Source organism: Corvus moneduloides, chromosome 5, assembly GCF_009650955.1.
Source record: "Corvus moneduloides isolate bCorMon1 chromosome 5, bCorMon1.pri, whole genome shotgun sequence".
Classification (NCBI taxonomy): domain Eukaryota; kingdom Metazoa; phylum Chordata; class Aves; order Passeriformes; family Corvidae; genus Corvus; species Corvus moneduloides.
Genome location: NC_045480.1, coordinates 49984971 through 50008256, shown reverse-complemented (window position 1 = coordinate 50008256; position 23286 = coordinate 49984971). Strand labels below are relative to the sequence as shown.

The 23286-nt window shown below is 38.9% G+C and overlaps 1 protein-coding gene across 11 annotated transcripts; it reads right to left on the bottom strand.

Moving 5' to 3' along the window:
- Positions 1 to 5842: 5842 nt before the first annotated feature.
- TMEM144 (transmembrane protein 144) lies at positions 5843 to 23140 on the bottom strand. 11 transcript variants are annotated; one of them, XM_032109791.1, is made up of 13 exons: positions 23068 to 23140; positions 20735 to 20817; positions 19431 to 19627; positions 18148 to 18270; positions 17054 to 17153; positions 16375 to 16455; positions 14307 to 14388; positions 13512 to 13585; positions 12491 to 12609; positions 11082 to 11201; positions 10506 to 10603; positions 8526 to 8579; positions 5843 to 7627 (listed from the first exon to the last, which is right to left on the bottom strand). In XM_032109791.1, the coding sequence occupies exons 3-13, from the start codon at positions 19567 to 19569 to the stop codon at positions 7544 to 7546; spliced, it is 1074 nt and encodes a 357-aa protein (XP_031965682.1). In that variant the 5' UTR covers positions 19570 to 19627; positions 20735 to 20817; positions 23068 to 23140; the 3' UTR covers positions 5843 to 7543. The 11 variants fall into 11 exon arrangements, 10 of the variants coding, with proteins under 10 accessions (XP_031965682.1, XP_031965687.1, XP_031965685.1 ...); XM_032109796.1 differs by having other exon boundaries at positions 20735 to 20814; positions 23068 to 23089; XM_032109794.1 differs by lacking the exon at positions 23068 to 23140 and adding an exon at positions 23001 to 23060.
- Between the last annotated feature and the right edge of the window lie 146 nt (positions 23141 to 23286).

Here is a 23286-nt window from a genome sequence, read left to right as displayed (position 1 = left end):
TCCTTAAACAGCCCCAGCCATGAACAGCAAACAATATTTAATATGCAATGTATAAGGCATAGCTGATAAAGAACAAATCATATGCAAAACTGTTTAGAGCAGCCACGATTCTGACTTTCTAATAAACTCAAGATTTTATCTGTAAAGGCATGGAAATTATACTAAATAGGATAAGCCACAAATAAATTTGCAGGCCTAGAAGGGCATAGTAAATTTACAGATGTTTGCAAAGTGCTCAGCTTCAGGTAAAAAAAAATAAGCTAAATCTTCTCACCAAAGTAAAACAAAGAGGGGAAAAAAAGGTTTTAGGAAGGAGCAGTTCTGTCCCAACAATCAGATTAAAAGTAGCAGGGACATACTCTTAATGTGCTAGGTTAAAGTGCTATTCCCCATCCCCAGAATTTCCTTAGGTGACCTCTTCACAGTGAAGAAAGTTAATGTAGCTGATTTTTTGCCTGTAAGTTCACAACTGCCCTCATAATCCTATCCATTGGTGCTGCTGCAAGGTGTCTGTTAGCAAACAGCTGGGTAGTGGCATAATCTTTAATCAACTTGACCCACATAATGAACCACGAGTGAAATCCTGATTCAGTAGCAGAAGTTTATTAATTGGATCAGTCTAACTGGATTACCACTATTTCCCATTAAAAAAGGAAACGTTGGGGACACCAAATAAAAGTAAGAAAAGGTGTGATTTTCTAAAGAATAGAATGGCTTGATATCACCAAACCCATATAGGAGTACATCTACAAAGTTCAGCTTATCTTCCTTTCTTGCAAAATTCTCTATTGCTTCATTGAATGAATTGTTGCCTACTAAGTTAAGAAAAGGAATCTATCTGGCTCTAAACTATAATCAGTGTAATCAATGAAGAAGAAAAAAAGACAAGCATTTTACTTCCATGTCTGCAAAGTTAGAAGAGTCCAGGCAGAAACTGTGCTGACTAGCCTCTCAAAAGTCAAGAAAACACAATGTGTGTTGCAAGTCACAAGTTGCAAGTGCTTAATTTATTTGTAATAAATATCTCATTGATCACATTACCGACATCACGGAATGTGATATGCTGCCAACTTCTAGAAACATCCAAACAAGGCCATTTTTTAATCACATAAAACTTTAGTTAGCTAGAAATGCTAGCTTTTGGATTTATGGACTAAATTTCAACTACTTCACTCAAAAATGCTAGACACAAACATGTGAAGCAGAAATTGATGATGAGGTCATGCATGCTCACTGCAAGTACATCTGGAAGCAAGACAAGCCAACAGTTGAACCATTTCCTCTGACCATGATGAGCGCAGTATGCTTCAAGGAACAGAAGCCATGATACGCTTTTATACAAGTTCCGACCTTTCAATTGCGCACAAAGTCAACTGGAAAATAAACTGCGGAGTCAGGGCATCACCTGATGTGAAATATTGCTATCCAGGTATGGACTAGATCAGCCCTTCTCCTAAGATGGATCTGCGAAGAGCCTGTGGCCTTTGTATTCCCTGGGCTCTTCCTTAGCTGGGATCAGAGCTCAGATGTACAAATACAGGTGGGGAGCAGTTACCATTCTGCAGCTCCTGAACAAGTGCTGCTCTCCCCAGCCTCTATCCACAAATAACATTTTTATTCTGGTCCCTGAATGATAACAATAAACCGTGTCCTTGGAGGTTTGCCTACAGGCTCAGGGAGACTAGCTCAGAGTGCTGTGACAGTTTCCCTCACTGTAGCAAACCCAGGGGCACAGAAAAATTGCTGCCTCCGGTTCTCTCATTTTATTAAGCAGTGACGTGAAAAACTTCTCCCTCCCCACCTCTTCCCTGCTTTGGCCCTGGGAGATGTGTGGTTTGTTTCCCAGTTCTGTGGGAAATGTTTTTAGAAGATCTGCAGCATGAAAAATGCAAGGACGTAGGAAATAACCAATGTACCTCTAGGTGTGATTTAAGTCAGTACCAGTGAATTTGTTTCTATATGAATACCAAAACCTGAGATCATTCCAAGTTACTTGCACAATGACTGCCTGAATCACTGACAGCAGCAGGACTAATGCAGGTCCTGTTTCCTTTATTTCCTCTCTCAGGTTAGACTCTCAAACAGGCCCTTCGATGCAGTAAGAGACTCAAGAACTATTTGGTATGTACGCTAAAAATGAAATATATTTTAGATTTTTAAAAATGTTCTATGATAAGCATGAAGAATGCAAGAAATCACCACTTCAACAGCAGCAATTAAAATAAGATGCTCCATAGTCACTATTTATCAGCATTACATATAGCTAAAGGAAAGTGAAATCCATTAGTCATTTAGTAATTACGGAATAGGGCATTAAACATCAGTTTTCTATTTGAAAACAAGGTCAAAATGAAAAGAAAACAGACACTAATTGCTAGCATACAGCATCTTAATTTACATTTTATTTTCAGGCCAGATGCAAGAAAGACCAACGATCAGGTCAGACAGTTGAAATAGTATTTAATTTACCTTGAATATCAGTTGAAAAAGAAAATTATGCTATAAATAAAATATAAAATTTATATAGGAATAAAAAAGCGCCAGTTTTTACTGTTTACATTTGAAGACAGGAACAACTGTATTTAAATTATTTTTCCAGGTAAAATCATTTTTACTAAGAATATGAAGAAATAAAACTGTGAAAGGGCAGTGAGCCTCAAAATACCCATTGATAATAAACACAGGGGAAGGAATGAGCAGGTAAGGTAACTCTAAAAAAAGATGACACTGATTCCCCTGGTTCAAAAGACTGCACAAAAATCTTGTGAAACTCCCAGTTTACCTATATTTTACAGGCTTCTTTACCTCTAAGTATTACCAGAGAAAAATGCTTAAAGCTCAAACATATTCTTAAAATCTGTTTAAGCAAACATTTGAAAGTTTAATTTTCTCCAAGAAATGTGATTCTTCCATTTATACAAAAATATGTTGATATAAACAGAACCATGATAATTTGTATTAGCTGTAGAATTTTCTCTTACTAAACCCGGTTACTGCCAGACTGTTTTGTACAAATAGCTCTATAAACATGCTGTTAATCCAGCACCCTTGCATGAAAGAAGTAACAGTGTTATTTCTAACTAGAAACATCAAGACCAAGAAAATTTCAGAAATGAGTGGAATATTTATACAACATATTCCAAGTGAACATCACAAAAACTATTTTGGAAGACCACATGGGATTTTTTACAGAAAAGTGATGGAAGAGGTGGGATTTTTTTCTTGCAGTCAACAAGTCAAATCCAATAGGATAGCTGGTAAAAAGCATTTTAATAAAGGTCACACTTGAGCTGTCACAAGCAAGAATTTTAATGAACACCCTAGCAGTCAGCAATTAAGTCTGCACATCTGATAGCTTTAAACATAGACTGGAGAACTGCATCAAACTACAAACATTTATTTACATGGCAATTACTACGGACAGGAGCTCAGGTTTTTGTCTTTTTTTTTCAGAAAGCCAGCGATCTTGTACAAAAACTAGGACATGCAAAGGTGCTCCTGCCCTGGAGGATTTAACTGTTCCTGTAATCATATCCAGTACATGGATGCTGTGCCCAACTTAAGAGCATCCCTCAAGAGAGACAGTAGAGCCTCTAAGATCATCTATCCCAGGGAATAGGTAGAGGTGGGCAGGAAGGGAAAGCAGAAGGGAAGGAAGTTCTTCTGTAGTACTGCCTCTCATGACCAGGGAAATAACGGCAGCCACAGAACCCTGTACCTTCTACATAGCTGAGCTGGATCCATGTCTAGTTGTGAAGAAGAAAACCCCTCTGGTTACTGGTTTGGTTGAGATTTTTTCCCGTAGTAAATCATATCCCTAGCCTTTAAAATCATGGCTGTTATAGAGATGATGAACAGAATATAAGGTTTATGACATCTCCCATATGCCATTTCAGCATGGAATATTGCATCCGAGTTTCTTTATCTTCAAGTGACATTTCTTTACCTAAAGTGATCACAATTCTAGACACCACGAAGCCCTCGAGTTTCAAAACTCTGGTAGTGTGCCTGCATCCATGCTGCTCGCAAGATGGACCAGGCACAGGCAAGCATGGCTGGAAAATCAGCATCCTCTGGCCATCCTCCATGCAGGGGCACTGGAACAGCCTGCGCCGGGCCTGGAGGGCCCTCTGAAGCAGGAGGAACGTTTCTTGCAGAGTTGACTGCTCACTGAGAGCACAGCTTCCTGCTGGCCAGGAGAGGGGCTGTGCAGGGCAGGGACCTGCCTCTCTGCCCCTGCTGCTGTCACCTGCTTGCCCAAGGCTGGTTGTCCTGCTGCTGCCTTTGCACCTCCTAGGGAGCAGGACTGAGACATTAATGAATTACTACACATAGATGTTGAGCTTGGATGGGTTACCCTTCTTTCTCGGAGTAGGGTAAGAGAACAGAGCAGACTGCTGGTCTGCTAAGTTCTTTATTTCATAGTCTCACAGCTTTCTTGAAGGCAGAGTTTGAAGGGGGTTACATGATAAAGCTAAGCAGCAACAGCAAACAGCAGGCAGAAAACAGCTTCTTCTTCTATATACTCTATATTTTTTCTCATAGAAGTGTAAATTGTATTTGTTAATTGACCAATAAGATTAACACACTATTCTAGTTTTTCTTTTCTTAACATATCCTGGTCTAATGCTAACAGTTGTAAGCCTTACACAAGTGTTACCCAGGTACGATGTAACAGATTTGCGTATACAGTTTCTATCAGCTCTTGTTGTTTATGTGAACACTCTATCTAAAAAATGTGAACAGTATAGTTCCATCTGTGTTTTGTCTAAAGTAAAGGATTCTGTGAAAAGGCAACACTGCTGCAGTAAGAACTGTGTTTAAGGTCTCTGCTGCAGCTTTTTAATGTTTAAGGCACCTAGCAAATATTTCTACTAAAAGTTAAAAATCTATATTTCTATTTCACTTTAGTGTGACTTCATGTATCTCAGCTTGTCCAGAGGTTTTAATTCAACCCCTGGGCTTTGGCTTCCCTCTGGGCCTGAGTCCAGAGAAGCTTTCACTCCAACACACAGACTAGTGAGGAGTATGTGCCTCACTGACCAGAGTGTACTTGCAGACTTTAGCCAAACGTGACAGGTGATCTAACAGGTGGTGGTAAACTAAACAGATGATCCTGCCTGAGCAGCCGCATTGGTGCATCAAAGTGCACTAGTGCTGCAACCACACCACCTTTAGAAATATCGTACTGCATTTTTAATATTTTAGCACAATAGTGAGTTAAAAGTTTAGTATTTTTGTCAGTACCTGTGTGGAAATAAGAGATAATTTGCCCCTATTCAGCAATGACACTGTAAACAGAAATGAACAGCACCCTTGTTCTTTCAGTCATAAACAGATCATGGCCACTGTCAACATAACTGTGAACAGGGACACTGGAATAAAAACTCACGGGGAAGAACTGCCATATTAAAGCATATCTGTAAATCTGAGGAGCCTGAGGATATTGCGTTTTGGTTTTGCCAATTCCTTGTCTATCACCAACTTTCTGGCACAGACTATATTCCTGGAATATTTAAGATGGGAACCCTTAAGACTGTGATCTTTAAGAAATTAAACAGAAACAAGGAAATTAATAAATGTCCAAATTAATTCAAGTTATTTCAGAAACACAGTGAATAGATTACTTTTCCTTGCCTGAGTCAATAGAATAGTGGCTAGGTAAGTAACAGTCAAGCATCTGTCAAGGAGAAATTGTGCCTGACCTGGGTACTGGACAGAAAAAACTCCCAGTTTTCTCTCCAGTATCAGGTATAGGGTGGAGCACATCATGTACCTTGATTTGAACAGTTCCATCACATGTTATGTAAAAGCTCCGAGAACACAGTCTAAATAAAAGCACTGTAGGACACAGGAAAATTGTATTCAAAGGTTAATCAACCGTTCCCTGAAAAGTAAGCAGTATTAGATACCAAAATGCAAGTAAAGGCTAGTATCACACAGCATTTTCATTAATTATTTACAGCAGTTAGAGAGTACATTTATTAAATTTGCAGACGACATCTGGCTGAAAAATGCTGCCACCTTGTTGGAGGACAGGGTTAACATAGAGACCAAAACCAGAGAAATGCCTTAGAGGGGAAAAACCTCTCCGACACCAAGTTCTGACACCCAGGTAGGAATAAACAACACAAGATGGGAAAAAGCAGGTTGAGTAACAGTTCTAAGATCAAATCTGGTGAAGAGCAGACAAAGAAAGGTGGAAGGGAGAAAGGAGAAACTATGGTTGCAATTTGAACATGTTAACAATATCAAGCCATGATGGCAAAAAAGCTGTGATGTGTAACTGTGAGCAGAGCTTGCAAACTGGAAGGGGATCCTTCCAATAATCTTACTGCTGCACTTCCTGGTTTCTGAAAGACTGTAGCCTGACTGCCATGTCAGATGCAGTCCACTTAGTGAGAGACCAGCATGGGGAATGCTTCAGGGAAACCTCATTGCAGCCTTCCAGAAGCTTAAAGTGGTACATAAAAAGGAGGGAGAAGGACTTTTTATACAGGCAGACAGTGACAAGGCAAGGGGCAATGGTTTTGCACTGAAAGAGGTTGGGTTTAGATTAGATTTTGGAATGAAATTCTTTACTCAGATGATGGTGAAAGATTGGAATAGCCTGTCCAGAGAAGCTGCCAATGCCTCATCTCCGGAAGCGTTCAAGGTCAGGTAGGATGGGGCCCTGAGCAACCTGGCCTAATGAATTGCATCCCTGTCCTTGGCAGAGGGGTTGGACATAGATGATCTTTAAGGTCCCTTGCAGCCAAACCGTTCTATTATCAGGAAAGATAAAGAGAAATTACAAGCAAGTTACAAGCAAGGGAAGACTGCAGGAGCTGGAGTTGTCTAATGTACTGAAGAAAAGGCTACGGGGAGATTCAGACAACATGCTCTGCATATATAAAGGTTAGCTGCCACAAGTAGGAAAACAGTGTTGGTGGTAGTTATGGAAAACATTGTGAAACAAAAGTAATTTATTTTCCAGCACCCTTTTAACTCTATTTCCTTCACAAGTCTGAAGTGACTGGAAGATAACATTTTTATGCAAAGTAATGATTTTAAAGAATAATGCTTCTAAATAAAAGAAAAGCTTTGTTACCTTCATGTGTATCAGTTTCATAAGCAATATTTCAAGACGTATCTTATATTTGCCAGCAAGACAAAATGTTTTAATAAAACAAATCAGCTTGCAAACACATACAGTATTACAGACTAAGAACAAAAATCACTATCCACCATCACAACAGTAAACTGCAATTTATGATGACATGAAGTTTAGCACCTGAATGAAAAAAACTAATAATTAGTAACAATAAAATCATTTAGCTTTGATTAATAAAGTCCTTTGATTTTCTTACTATTCCACGAAACGCAGAAACAAACATTCCCATATTTTCTTTCATGCCAAATGTTTTCATTTTCCACTTGTCTATAGCAAGTTAGGGTAAATGTTGGACATACATTTGGAAAAATATTATGTATTGTGACCTACCAACATTGTCTTTCTATTTGTGTTAAACATTAGCACCATCTACTGGTCCAGAAGGTCCTTTCAGACTTTAGAAAAAGCTGTCGAAAGTGAACCACCCAAAATGATGCAAAATGATACTGACAGTAACACGTAGTTTTTCAGTCCCTGTATAGGCAACAGAAGAGAAAAATGAAAATATCATCTTGTCATTATTGATACCACTTTAAAAAAAAGTAAAACAAAGTACTAGGTTTCATTTAGGCAGAGATTATTCTAAAATGTATGAACAGAATGAAAGGCTTAGAGAGTTAGAAAGATTTGGATAACGAACATGATGATCTTCTACTGTGGTGTAACACTAATCTGTAGGTATGAGACACAGAACTTCTAGTTCTAGATCCAAGGATGCCTGACACACAGTCACCAAAAATACTGGGAAAGATCGTCTCTAATAGCAAGTTAGGTACCTCTGGATCCTGGACAGATTGGCAAAGAGAACCTGGTATTACGCTGCTAGCATTCAGTCCTTCAGATTCCACTAGACAACTAACTTCTGCCCTATAAAATCCAGTAAATTAGCTTGTTGTAGACAATCACTGCTGTATCAGTTTAGGATCTTTACATTACACTGTAATTACAAAGGCAAATTAACCTCTGTTGGATTTTTGCATCCTTTGTTGAACCTGACCCTAAAAATGTAATCTACTTGTTGATGTGATTACTGGGACAACTGCTCATTCCCCTGCCTCCACTGAAAGAACTGGCTCAAATGAAAACTGTTTTCAGGCTGCTCCTGGCATCCTGCCTCCTGGCTGTGCTACAGTCTTCATCTACATCCACTGCTCCTCATACAGTTATGGAACTAAAATCTTAATTACTGTAAAAATTGTTCGCAGTTCTTCATGTTTCTTGGAAAATTTTAAATTGCATGATATCACTTTCAGTTTCATAATGCAATACTTGCAAGGAGGAGAAATCTGAGATACAGCTGTATACCAAGTCATGCTGTTTCTAGAGCTAGAGACAAGCAAGAGATATTAGGTAAGAGACCTAATAACATTACCTTGATTTCCTTAAATACAAGGACTCCCCACATTGCAGCAACAAGGCCAGGACCCTAAAGAATAACATTAATTTGTACATTACACAACTTCATTAAAATTCACTCCTTCTCATTACTGCTCTCAGGATGGTTGAATTTTGTCTGGATAACACATTTAGGTCTTTCCATTCAGTATAAGTAAAGCACTCATGACAAAAGCATAAGCATCAGTGAAATATTTACTAAGTAAGATACAATAAAATCTTCAGGAAGGGCTAAAGAGTCAAGAAACTGCTTTTTTTTTTTTTTGCAGTAGGCACAACTTCTTTCTAAATTACACTGTGGAGTCTGCTCCAGCTGTTACATGTTCTTTCAGTAGACTCCAAATGACATGCCTTACTTTAGTCCAAATTAGAGTGCACAATGTTTCCTAACATTTCCTTTATTAGCATGACTAACTAGTTGGACAAAGTTTGATTTTATCACTCAGTATGATATCAAGAGACTGGAACATAGATGTATTTCCTGTATAGCTGGCATCTGGACAAAGCACAGAGCCAGCCAGGGAGACAGGTCAGGGAAACTCCTGATTATCTGTGATGTTGTTGTACAGGTTTCCTGGCTAACAGCAAACAGTGATACACAACAGCAACTTCCAGGCACTCTTGAAAATACAGTTTTTCCCCTGAGGGAGCAATGATCTGAATTTTCATCTCTGATGAGAAAATATCTGAATATGAAACAAAAATTGGCTCTGTGAATGCTTCCCATTAGAGCTGTTCTGAGAAACACTTGACAGATGTTTGGCCAGTGACCTTCCTCTCTTCATCCTCAATGCAGCTGATGGGACACAGATATAGACAGGAAAAAGTGTCTCATGCTGAATATATGTGTGGGTGCTGTTTCCTAGTAACATTGCCAACTATTATTTGAGGGGTTATTTCACTTTCTAGATAATGTGCGCTGAGAGAGGAATGCACTTTTAAAAGTGAGACAAAGTGTTAAAGGGATGTGATGAATACCTCTCCGAAAATTTTCTCCACAGTGAAATAAAGCAGCAGTTCTGAACCTGCAGTCCAGACAGGCAGTTTCTTATCACTGCTGTCCTTACATTTTTCCTTTTGTTATTTTATATCCTTGCCCTTTAGGCATACCAATAACTAAGTTACTAAAGCAGCTTTCCATTAATCCTTCCATTTCTAATTAGAATGATCCCAAGTTTTTTTTTTTTTTTTTTTTTTTTTTGGCATTCTGCAGAGTTTATTTTGACTTGCTGCATCTTGAGGCAAAGCTTAATCCCTATTAAAGTTGTTTCATTAGTTTGCTTCCAAAATACAGCTGTTAAGCAAAACTTTGGTTTTAATATTTATTAACTCTCATTTGCCACCTTTGCATCACCAATTAGTACAGCGTCAAGAGAGTAAATGCAAAGCTTACTTTTACCTAGTGATTGGAATTTATGCTTTAAAGGTACATCATGAACAGCAATAACACAGAGACAGAACAGGCCAACCTATTTTCCACACATTTGCATAAGAACATTATTTTCAGTAGTGCATAATCTGTTCTGTTTGTTCAAGAAATGTAAAAAGAAAAAAATCCTGACTTAATTAAGCAAAACAACTACTAGGGGATAAAATTCACAAATTCAAAAACATCCAGACCAAAATATACTGCCTGGGATGAAAGCATAAAATAATTCTTCTTTTAATCACTTCAATTAAATAGTTAATATTGATATAATTCCATTTACAAAGCTTTGGCTTTTACATAACCTAAAGACTCACACTCTCAATTCTTCTGGTTTTTCTTATGCTTGACATTGACCAAGATGGTGCTTGTCACAGTCACTCATGTTCCTAAAAATCCAAAGACTATCACAGACAAGCAGAGGAGGCACTGTACACTCTTGACTAAAAATGCTCTAGACCCATCATAATTTCAACTCAATTCCAAAAAACACTTTTAATTCTAGTTAGAAATTTTACTTTATATACTTACTGCAGTAATTATTGGAAAGCTGACGACAGCACTAAGATAGTGATTGGCCAGGAACCAGCAGCAATTGGCTATTGCCCAAAGCACACCAGAAACAAACCCTAGAAAAATAAATCCCAATCAAAAACATGCACAGCAAGGTCCAGGCAGCAATTTGTGGAAGTTTTACACTTATAGCATAATACAGAAATTGTATCTATGTATTTTAGTATGTTAACTACTTTAACAAGCTAGCTCTGGCAATCTAAATCAATGCTCAATGGATGAAAATCAGGTACTCCAATTGAAGTAGCAAATTAATTAAAATTCACAATTTTCTGGGCAACATGTTCTCCACTCTGGCAGTTAGTTTTTGAAAATCTGCAATGTCATTTTGTTCTAGTTTCAGAATAGAACAAAAATTATCACTGTCTCCCAACCTTAATTAATTAACCTAATAGAAGTGCCCCTTCAAAAGAGACAAAAAGTCAAATGAAGATACTTGAAAGGTGAACTACAATTCCAACACACAACTTGAACTAATCACTGCAAAATGGTCCGAAGAAGTAACTGAAATGAACTACTAATTTAGAAACATACCTGGCAATATGGCTTGGGGATAAACATAAGGTTTATTTTTTTTGACTGCACAGTAGATCAAAAAGTAGATGGTACTTGTAAGAAATATTCCACTGAAGTGTGCAAAAACATAATCTAAATCTGAAAGAGAAATTATATAATGATGTTAGCAAAAATACCAGTTATTAATCTTAACAAAATTATTTTCACTGATAGCATTCATATGGACAAAAATGCATAAAGGTGCTACTCCTAAGAAATCAAATTCAAATCTCATTGTGTCTAACTCAGTTGCCAGTTTAACTGTGGATGGATACAATCAGTAACACCTATTAAACATGAATTAAATTCTGTGTTGACTCCACCATTTAGTACAGGCTTCTAAGCATTTCTATGAGTTGTTATTTTTAGAACTCTATTACATTACTCAATTAATTTAATAAAAACTTTAGAAAATCCTCAGCTGAGGCTACAAAACTGGGGTGGGGATTTTACATAATTACGACCTCTCTTGACCATCTACAATTATGTTCCTGTATTCCTGTATCCTTGTTTTGTTCTTTACATTTATAGGCAAGACAACTGCACAGACTATGTAAGCAAAACATGGCTCAGTTTTGCCCTTTTTTGATCTTGAAGGATGTATCGTAATTTTGATCACTGTAATTATGAATAATAAATCCTTTATGGACTTTGTATGGGCTGAAGAGAGTATTTCCAACGTGGTAAAGCAGAAGCATGCAGCAAAGTGATCCTTGTCTCCTTGGAGCTGTAAATTCTCAACAGGAAAGGCAGCTATGGTAATGACAACATCTGTTTTGCCTGGCTGGGGAATATATACATTGCAGTATTCAAGAGAAATTGTATATGACAATGCCAACATTATGTGTTCTCAGCAGTACTTTGCTCTTAAGCAGCTGCAGGCATTACCTGACAAGGTATAACCTAAACCTTAAGGAAAACATTTCTGGGGGAATGTAGTTTGAAATTGGCAATTAGGCTTATGTTAAACAGGTTCAATTTAAAAAACGACATGGTTTTAATTACTTATATTGTCATATATCTGTTCTCCTCATCAGTTATGACCAATATTCTCTTCCTTTATTGCTGTTGGAAATTGGCAAGCTCGTGCCCTTGTTTAACTCCTTCTCCACTCACACAAACTCTGTATTTTGGGAGTGCTAATATTTAATGCCTTCAGAAACATACCTGTGAGTTACGTATGGTAGTCTTTGGGATGTTTCTCAAGTCTTTTTAATGGTGTAATTCACCTCTAACAAAAAAGGAGTGCTAGGGCTATCATTATGACAACATCTAAAGTAGTACAGAACTGATAAATTGTCATGGTTTATTTTCAGGCATATCAAGGTTTTCACCCTCTGCCTTTAAAAAATGATGAAATAAAGTAGAAGTAGTCTATTAGCCTTTACCAAACTGACTTGCTCCTGTGTATATAGTTTCATTTCTTCTTCCATGATCCTTGATGTAAAGTACTGGGATAAAACTGGAACCGTAGAGTATTCCAGCTACTACAGCCAGGCTACAGCCTCTTTAAAAAGAACAAAAATTGGAGAAAACAGCCTAGCATGAATTAAAGAAGTAGAAAACACATGTAAGCCCAGTACTGCAGGTAAAAACTGTACATCATAAAAAAATTGCTAGCTATAAAAATAATACATTTTAGCACATTTAAATTTTCTAGTAGAGAAATGGTTCACTTAATTTCACTGCACTTTGTGGCCAAGCAACACAGACAATTCCTGCACCAAAAGCCAGCAATCTAGATTAATGACATGGGAAATTAACTAGGATTTCCTAAAAGCAGAGCTAGGGGACAACAAACAAAAATTCAATTTAAAATGCTTCCACCCTCACCTTTGCTGTTGCAATCTACATAATCTTTATAACTTCCCAGGTTCATTGCCTCTTCAGTTCCCTTCTCCATCTCCAGATTGCTGTGCTCTTGGTAGGCTCCACTCCCCACACCATCTCCTTGCTTCAGCTTTGGAGTACTTCTACTGTCTCCTTACCATACTGCCAGGCCTTCTCCAGATGTGTTCACTTGGAAACCACACCTGGAAGCATGTCATTAGCACTGACTTCTTCTATGCTGGAGTGCTAATCAACCAGCTGATAAAACCCAGCTCTGTAATTACTGAGCTGATACTGTTATTTACTTTGCCAAATGGTATTTTTTCACAGGAGTACCTGATACCTAATTGGTAAGGTGAGACACACTCAATGTTGAAATAATCCAGCCAATGAAATAATCTAAATAACTGTGCAACTATTCATATATAGATTTGCATGCTACACTACTATGTAAAAACCTGTTATTTATTAGTGTGTGACTTTGCTAGGAAACCACAGGACAAATTCTTCTCTAACACTGTTTAACTACTTTCTCTGGCTACTTGCTCTGTACCAGTACAAAAACTGTTAGCAACTTACATGAGTCTCTTTTTTACTGGAGAAAGTTTGTTCACCCATGAGTCTTCAGTGGTATCTTCAGAATCATTAATAGACTGCAAAAAACCAAGAGTTTTCATGCAAGTTTAGTTTAGTTTGATTTCTTAAAATGTGCAATCAAATTGTCTTCTGTGCTTTAGTCTGGTAGACTGGTTCCTCTAGTGAGTATTGAGCACAGCTAGAAAACTCTCAGGGCTCTCTGTTCAGGTAGCCACTGAGCATGACCTCTAACAGTAAGGCACAATGGTAGGAGGAGCCTGTGGTTCTCCAGCTGTCTTTGCATACTCTGCTACTGCCTCCCAAAGGAGTGACAGCCAATCTGGTACCCCTCACTGGCCTCCAACCTGTGCCACAGCTGATGATGACAGTCAGCAACTCTTGACAGTCTCCTGGCTCAGCAACCGGGCAAAAATCCAGCCTTTCACCTAAGCACCTTCACAGCTTTATAGCTAACGTTTAATTGAAATTGCTTCCTCTTTCCACATACTCTCTGAAAGTAATACTCTTTGTCTTTTATGTAATCTCCATCATAATGAAAATGGACTTTCTAAGCCATCTAAAACTGACAAACAAGAAAGAACACTTGGTAATACCTCTTCTGTTGCTAATATTCAAAATGATATCAAAGATCCACAGATTAAGATACAATCAATATGTATTTATGTTTTTTTATGTAGTCTACCATAAATCTACCAAACCTGACTAACAAACACATTTTTTGTTTTAAAATGGATACGTACTTTCACTGCTGTAAAGTAACAACTGCAGAGTACTTACACTTTCTCTCAGTAAAGGTGTGCTTTCTAATGAAGCTGAAGAACTCTGGACTTCAGTTTTTATAAAAAGAAATATGACAGCACTCAGAAGAGAAAAATACACCAAATAAATACCATGTCAGTTCATAAGGACATAACATTTAGTGTCCAGAGACAAAAGTTTTATCTGGAGGCATATTCCTTTGTTTTCATTATAACCCTAGAGTCACTTCAGTATATTTAAAAAATGCAATTGCTTTAAGTTATATATATATATATATATATATATACGTAATCGTAATAAGTTATGAAAGATATAAATATAATAATTTTAAGTTATTAATTTAACTTAGCTAACAGACAACCTAAGTGAAAATAAGGAAATAAATCAAGTTTTTGTATCACTTTATAGATCTCTCTTCTCATGTAATGTGATTGAAACACCTTCTTTTAACAGCATGTAGTTACAACCACATTAACAATAGATGCTGTAGCTAACAGTGCCATTTCATATTAAATCACACATAAATGGAACACATGCTTGAAAATTAGATAAGGAACAGCTCAAACCTGCACAGAATTGCCTCTATGCTCACGGAAAAATGTTAATTTTTACCCTTCTATCATACGTGAGGGATGGAATACTGCTGCTACAGGGCGTTGTGAGCATGCAGAAAGAGAAGGGATATTGCTCAGTGCCGCTCAGTGCATTAAGTGAATAAAACGGAGAAGAAAGGGTAATATTGCTACTCCTAATCCTGCCTACAGGAGATCAGGTAAATACCTGCAATCAGAACTAGAAGGATCTGTTTTTTACTTTTATGAAAAACATTTTAATGATCTAGGAATTTCTTCCTCTAACTGTAAATGTTTCCATTTGAAGAAGGATTCATCTCTTACTGACAGAGTAAGCATAGGTATAAAAGGATGTCAGCTTCCTCCAGAGGAAACATACAGATTCCACACAGGAGGTGAAAATGAAAAGCCTGCTTCTGAGCTTCACAGAGCAACATGCACAGCCTTTATGCAGTTTGCCAGGAACACATGTTTGGTCACAATCTTTTTCCCTGTTGGTCACTCCTCCATGATATCTCAGAAACAGGAAGTAGGTGATGAGCTGCATGAATTTATCAGGCAGGAATAGCAGTACTGCTTCTATTTTCTCAGTACCTCCCAAACTAATGTGCCACGTATAACGGGAACGGGTACAAAGCTGCAGACTCTTAGGAAAGAAGAAAAGCAGAACCAAAAATCATGACTCTAAGGCAGCAGCTCTCTCCTACCAATCAGAAACAGCTTCATTATCTTCATGTTCCTCCTTTTCTGAAAGGCACTTCATGTATCTTCTGTCAGCACACTTACAGTAAAGCCCCTAGGATTTAGGGCCATCTTCCCAGCCACCCAGTTGGAAAGCAAGAACACTGCTTACATAACCAAAGATCCTCTTTCCTCTGTGTTAGGACCAAAATGTTTGCACTCGTACAAATAAAAACCAAGCAAAAAGAAAGAATAAAGTCCTTCCAAAGACTGTGAAGGAAGACACTGTGTGGGAACTTGAAGTGTGACCTAAGACTTACAAGACATGGAGCTATTACAGACAGGAAAACATGCAAAGCCTCTGGCCTCTCATGGACCCCAAAGTATCAGGGAAGGGGTTCTGTGGCATCTTCTATAGTTATGAGATTAAGATTTGTACCTCTGACTGAGGGAAATGACATCAGAAATCTGAGGTTTTCTCAACAAGATTCTTCTAGTCAGTCCGTCCTCTCACAGCACTTGGGGAAAGTGAACCGTTTGAATAACCTAGCTAGGGAGGTAATCCGTACATCTCTGCTTTGCCTTGAACATGCCTACCAGCATAAAAATATATTTCTGTGTTTATGGATAACCATTTCATCCCTGTACGGGATAACATGTCTGCTTCTACATGAACACTGACCAGCTAGCTGTGGATAGCTCATGAATTTCATAGTAAATTGATTTGCCAAAAATTCTCCAATATATTCATTCTCTTGTTAAATCATCCTGGTGGTTGGTTATTAAATATATATTTTACATAACAGAAATGCATTATAAGGATCAATTTCTACCTTATAAGTGAAAGTCCAGCTCCAACATAATTTAAGATTGGTCTTGATACCTCTTCCGGGTCAATTCCAAACCAACCAAACCTGGAACATTTAACCAGTTTCACTTAGTTGCACAGACTTTATACAAGTAGTTAAATTATAACCTAGCCTTGGAAGTCTTGACTCATGTAAATAATTCTGCTTAAGTATATATATTTTCAGTATTAGATCAGTGCTTCAGTTGGCTTGCAAAAAGCTATGTCTACTTTACAAAAACAATTAATTTAACGTGTGTTGTTTTTTAATATGTATATTTAAAAACTGAAGTTAAATTATTTTATCAGATCACATTGCAGAAGAAAAAAACCAAATATGTACTAATTTTACATTAAGAAATACATTATTTATCGACTCAATAACATCACTGGGCATTCTTTCTATTAAAACAGAGGAAATACAAAAAGCTAAAATAGTTAACTTGCGTACTCTCCACTGAGAAGGAGAAAGTTTTAATACATAGGATAAATCTTCTTTAATGGTAGACTTGGCAGTGTTACGTTAATGGCTGGAGTTGATGATCTTAAAGGTCTTTTCCAAACTGAATGACTCTATGATTCTACAGGTGAGTTTTCACTGCAGTTATTAATGAAGAATTGGTAACATTAGTTATGTAATGACTTAAGATTTAAAACCTACTTACCTTGAACTTGCCCAACCTGTCAGCAAATTAAAAGAAGCCCATATCAAAAGACCAAGAGCTAAGCCAATAGTTTTAATAATAGTGACAACTGTAACATTGCCTGAAATACAAAAACCAAAACTGAAATCAGTTAAAAAATAGAATGTGATCTTGTCTATATTTGATTTAGATTCTGTGCCTGGTCAGAAGGCAAAGAAATTTAGGAAGCTACAAGGTGATAAGAAACAGGGATTTTAAAAAAATAAATACACTGAACATAGACTTTTCCTCCATCTAATTTTAAACATTATTTTTGGTGTGAATTTGCCTCTTACAAAATAAGCATAATAAACCAGTATTTACTATAAGGGTACAGTTCCATTAACAGTGAGACATTAAAGAACTGCATAACTACTTGTACCAGTTTGGCCAAATTTAGAAATATATCCTCTGAAAGAAGGCAGGTCACCCCCCTCCCCCACCAGGTTTGGGAAAAAATAAATTTTCCTCAAAGGAAAGTGAAAGAGATAAAAACTATTTGTTTAACAAACACACAGGAAAAGGAAAATAATGCTAAATAATAAAATCTTTCGCTGTGGAGAAAAAACCTGGGAAAGTGTTAGAGTCCTCCCTTTGGTCTCCTCAGAGCTGGGGCTTGGCCCAGGGCCAGGCCCTCTGCGCTCAGTGGAAAGTCCTCCTGATGTGCTCTGATATTGAGCAGTCCAGTACAAAAGGAGAAAATCCGAAATTCCAGGGAAGGAAAAAAAGTTCAACTCTCAGTCTCTCTCTGGAGAAAAAGAAACTGAACTACTGGCCAAAAGCTAATGGGCAACCGCAAGCCAGGTGCCTCCTCCCTCCCCTGCCACAGCTGGAAAGAAAAGTCCCTATCTCTGTGTGACCTTGAACAAACTGCAAACTGCTTTGAAAAAGTTTTGCTCAGTTTTTCCTTCCCCCTCTCAGGCTCAGTTTAAAGGCATAAAAATGCATAAAAATTAATTCCTGGGCATAGGGCAGCGATATGGGATACACATCATAAAGTCACCCCAGGACACTACTAAATAACTACTATCTTATATATGGAAAAGTTTCAAGAATTGGAATCTCTTATTCCTTACCTGTAGCCCACACAAAACCTCCAACCATAGCCAGAGGCCAAAACCGGGGGCAATTCTGGATCAAATTGACCACTAAAGAAACAATCCATATGGAGGCACAGAGAATCCACTGGAAGAACATGCCTGTGGAAAAATCAAAGGCACACAACAGAGAATTTGTAGAATACCGCATGTGTGAATCTCTTACCAGAATATGTTTACCTTAGATACAGTAGTACAGAAAAAAAATCAAAAGGTGGCCACCTCCTTTGTGAATTTCAGGGAACCACATTACAATTTATTCAAAGGATGTATTTGTAGGGTGGCTTATAATTCGGTCAGTCTTTTCCTTACCATGCATTCTTCCTACAGAGCTGCAAAAGACACTTTGCTAGACAAAGTTTACACAAGCTCTGATTCTTAAACACATGAAAATTTTGATGGACTTCTGACAAAGATGACATTCAGTTGCTGCAAACTTCTCCCACCACCCCAGTAGCTGCTAACACAGATGCATGCACAGGATGAAACTTCTTCAAAGCTGAAGCTTTTCCACCAATCCTGGACACTGAGGATGGGCAGTGACAGATCTCTTCTACCTCTGTAGATTCCTGAAGGGTCAGTTAGGCAGACTAGTTAACTTTATGCCAGCTGTGCTAGACTTTCCCTTGAAAGCCTAAGTTTGTCTTGTTAGGGTCATATTTGGCACAAAGAGCAGAGGTTATATCCAGACTGCAATGCAGGTACTATACTGCAATAACATAATGGCAGATTTATTCATCTAGGGATCTGGTAATCGGGTTATGCTTCACGTAAACATGGAAATCGAACACAAACCTAGTAAAGTGATAATATTCCAAGTAGGAAATAGGAACAATTGTTTCCTCTTACCAAGTCACCATATAAAATTATTAGACTTTCAGTTTTTGTTTTTATGTTAGGGTCGCAATTGAAAGGCAATGCTGCAAAGTCCAACAAGTTCTACCTTATTTATAAAAACACCGTATGTATCCGAGAATCCCCACAAGGGTAGAACAAAGGACATTTCACTTTCCATTGTGGAATTCTCATGAAATGTACATCATCACTGTCGACGTGCACAACATATAAAAATGCTCTTCAAAGATATGCCACATGCTGAAGCTCTATTATTGCTTTATACCCTAACAACAGCAGACAAAACTAAACACACTCTCTGGATTAAGGCTGTGATGACAGCCTTGAAACTCTAGTAATTTGCTGGTAAAATATTATTCCTATTAGCAAAAATAGCAAACCAAAGAAAGGAATATAATTAAGTTTACCATCACCAGTATCAAATTTCTTGACAGGCACAAAGTTTGTCCCAAATAGAAGAACAGCTACTGCAGAAGAGGTAAAGCCAATAGCTAGATCTGTTCCATTGCTGATGTTAACAGCACTGTAAGCTTTCCCGATATTCATCTTTGTTCTGAAGGTGCTTCTTTTTGTGGAGTTGTTTTGCTGCAGGTCCTTACAGAATCTGAAATCAAAGAGTGGAATTAAGTATGTGGACTATTAATAATACCAACCTAGTTCAGAAATCTGAAACTTAAAGGACCCTACTTATCGATCTCTTAAAAGCTGAAATAAACTGCAAAGTGTACTGTAGAACTGCATGAAAACCTGCCATAAAACATGAATAAAGTGACTTAAGAACAGATGCATAATAATCCCCAATCAATATTGTATGTTTTGTCTGAAGACACAGAAAGTGAATGCAGAGCTGCACTCAAAGGTTATGAGGACTTGAACCTGCAAGGGCTATGGGGAGAACTGATCTTTAGTGAGATGCTCTATCAGAATACTCCTTATTCCTGTAGCCAAGGCAGGGGGGTAACAATGGGGTGTGCAAAAAAACCCGGGGTTAGACAAAATCTTAATTGGCAGAAGCAGGTACAGCAGACCCATAGTCGAGCAGTCTGGAACAGGTGCAGAGATTCTATAGGTGCCACACTGGGATCAATACGGAATCATAAGGTAACCACAGGGATTGCTCTAGCTAATACAAAATATGAAGAAAGGTTCATTTTTCTGTGGGGAGCAAAGGGAGCCTCTAAAATTTCTTTGTCCATTCCACGTAAGTATAATAATAAAGGCAATGATAGTTTTAGTCCCAGAATACCTCTGACTTTTCTGAAAGTGGGAGAGTCATTTTGAGGTTACACTCAACAGATGTGCCACACATATACTTTTGATATGAGTTATAACTTTGACAGAAAAGGTGTCTCTGAGGACAAGCACCATAACATGAACTTTGTGTACATAATCTTCATACCACACTTGAAAGACTACATATAAGAAAAGCATTTGGAAACTTAACTTCAAATGGCAACAGGATACTTAATATAGTTATAGTAATACACATGCAATCCTCTTGTCAAAGTAATGCTATTTACACTGAATCCAAAAGCATCCCAGTGCAGTTTGCCCTTTCCCATTGTAGGTGGACTAGGTACTGCCTGGAGAAAAAAAGCTGAAATAAGATGGTGGAAATTTTGCCACGTCTTGTAAAAGGTGTTGTAACCACACTCTCTGCACAAGAACTGAGCTGATGAACATTCTTTCATCTTATTTTACCTAGTCTTACCTTCTTCACAGTCCTTAGGACACTGAGAACTGTATCTGCTGATCTGCTTTCATCCACAGCTTCAGCAGGGCCACCAGTGACTGCTGAAATTATCTGCATTAGCAGATGAAAAGTTTGATTCCACAACTAATATAACAATTTAATTTCTATAATTTTCCCCTTGAAAGACGCCAATGTATTTCTAACTTGAGCATTTAAGAGAAATAGTGATGACATTTAAAAGACACATCATTACAATGGCACAGCTGCTTCCACTTATATTTTTTCCCTCACTCTTCATCCTTCCTTCCTACTTAGAGGATAAGCTTCTCCAAGAACTGTATTTAATACTCTTCTACAAAGTGTGTTTTACCCAGGACCTGTAGACACTGAGCAGTGCAAGCAATAATGCTTCGATTTCTTCAGAGACTTGACTTCACAGGATACACTAAGACATGCTGTGAACAGATTAAGACACATCAACGCTGACATCAGCTTTCTTCATTCCATCAAACTTGAATCTCTGAGTGAAAACATTTAACTCATCTAGTGGACAAGTAAGGCACAAGAGTTGGGTTTTGCCCAGAAAACCTTCCTGCTGTTAAAGGTGTAGAAATAAAGCGGATTACACTGCAGCTCTGTGACTGCTGGAATCACCACTTCTGCCTTCAAATTTAAAAGGTTGTTAGTATCTTATCTGCATAATGACTTATTTATTTAAAGTGGTTTGCCAGTCGTTTCAGTTTTGCATAGAGAAATGTTACTTTAAAAATATTTCAGTTTTGTATCTACTAAGAGAACTGTGCTGCAGGACAATGTATCTTCCAAAAATCTCTGCATTGTGCACAGTGAAGACTTTTGCACAATTGGAGAACCAGAATCCTCACCCCAAAAATGGAGAGGAAACACAGCTTCCACTTAACTAAGCAAGAGTATGCTTCATTCACACTGGTTAGAACTCTGTAACTTTCCAAAGCTTGTGACACTTTCTTCCAAATTTGGCTAAATTTCAGACCCAGCTTTCAACTCCATTTCAAATCCTTCAAGAAAAAGCTTAATCAGACAAGGCCTGAAGCAACCTGCTCTAACTTTGATGACAGCACTCCTTTAAGCAGGGAGTTGAGCCAATGACCTCCAGAGGTCCCTTCCAAGCTAAATACTTTTGCTATTGTATGTCAAGAACAAATAATAAACCGGCACACAGCTTTAAGTTGACTATACTTTTTCTACATACATTCCACATCAGAGAGCTCCTGGAAGTTCACTAAAAGCCTGTTCTCTTCAATCCTATGTTATTGCCAGATGTACTTCCATATGTGCCTCCAAAGACTTAGAGGTAACAAATGCCAAACCAGAACATTTGCTGAAGCTGCTATGATCTTAAAGCATAGTGGTTGTATCTGAAACTCAAGCAGAGGCAATTGGAATTGATATTGTTATTGAAGGCTTTTTTTCCGCTAAGTTGCCGTTACCGGGAAAAGCACTTCAGGGTTCCCACGCAGCAGAAGAAAGACAATTTTGTTGTTGGATGTTGGAATTTTGTTGGCACACACAGCTCTTAGCCTACTAAGTTCACTGGTTCCCCCCACTGAGTGTTGCGGGCTGCATTTTCACGCTTCCCTCAGAAATATGACACCATTTTCTACCCACAACAAATCATGATGCTCACTTACTGCAACACCAACACATCGCTGCGGTCTCTGCAGACAGGGACGAAATCAAGAGGCTTGTCTTTGAGAGCTTTCACCTCAATGGTGATCCAAATTGCTGCCGAGATTCCAAAGAACCTCTTTGCTAATTGAGTGGGTGTTTTCAAATGTTGCATGTCACACTGACTGTTTATTTGCACATTCTCCTATCATCCATTTGCCATTAAGGGAGGATACTTTCACTTTTAATTTAGGACACTTCTATCAGTCCCGAGGTGCCTCAGAGAAACGTCCCCAAAGTGATACCATAACCCTTGACGGGGCCCTTGCTCAAGAAATGTATCTTTGCTTCCCTAAGGTGAAGTCTTTGAAAAGACATTCTTCGGGCACTGTTTTCACTAAGTGCTATCACGCAACAAGGAAAACGCTCAGCTGAGAGCTCCACAAGAGCCGCTGTGGCTTCGCTGGCGCTACCGCGCCGGGGCAGGCCCGGGCTACGCGCGGGACACGGCCCGGCCCTCGGCCCCGGGCGCCGCGGCAGGGCAGCCCGGCTGCTCGGCACCGCACCCCGGGGGGATACGCGAGACCCCGCTCCAGCCGAACGCCTTCCTTCCCACAGTGCCCTGTGCCCGGCTCACCACCGCGGCCAGTTTTAGGGCGCCCGGCTCCGCTCCGGGGCGGAAGGCGGCCGGCACAGGCCCGTACCGACAGATCCCCGGTCCCGTCCCTCCGTGCGGCCGCGGCCCCGCCGCCCGCGCCCCTCCGCACCCGCTCCCGCCGCGCTCCTGCCGGGCCCGCGCACAGGCCTCCCGCCCGCGCCTGCGCCGCCCCGCGGCTCGGCCCGCCTCCAGCTGCCTGCTCTCATCCGCCTCTGCCCACTGGCCTCCTCCTTCCTCCCTGTCCGGGAGCGGGGCGGAGGCGAGT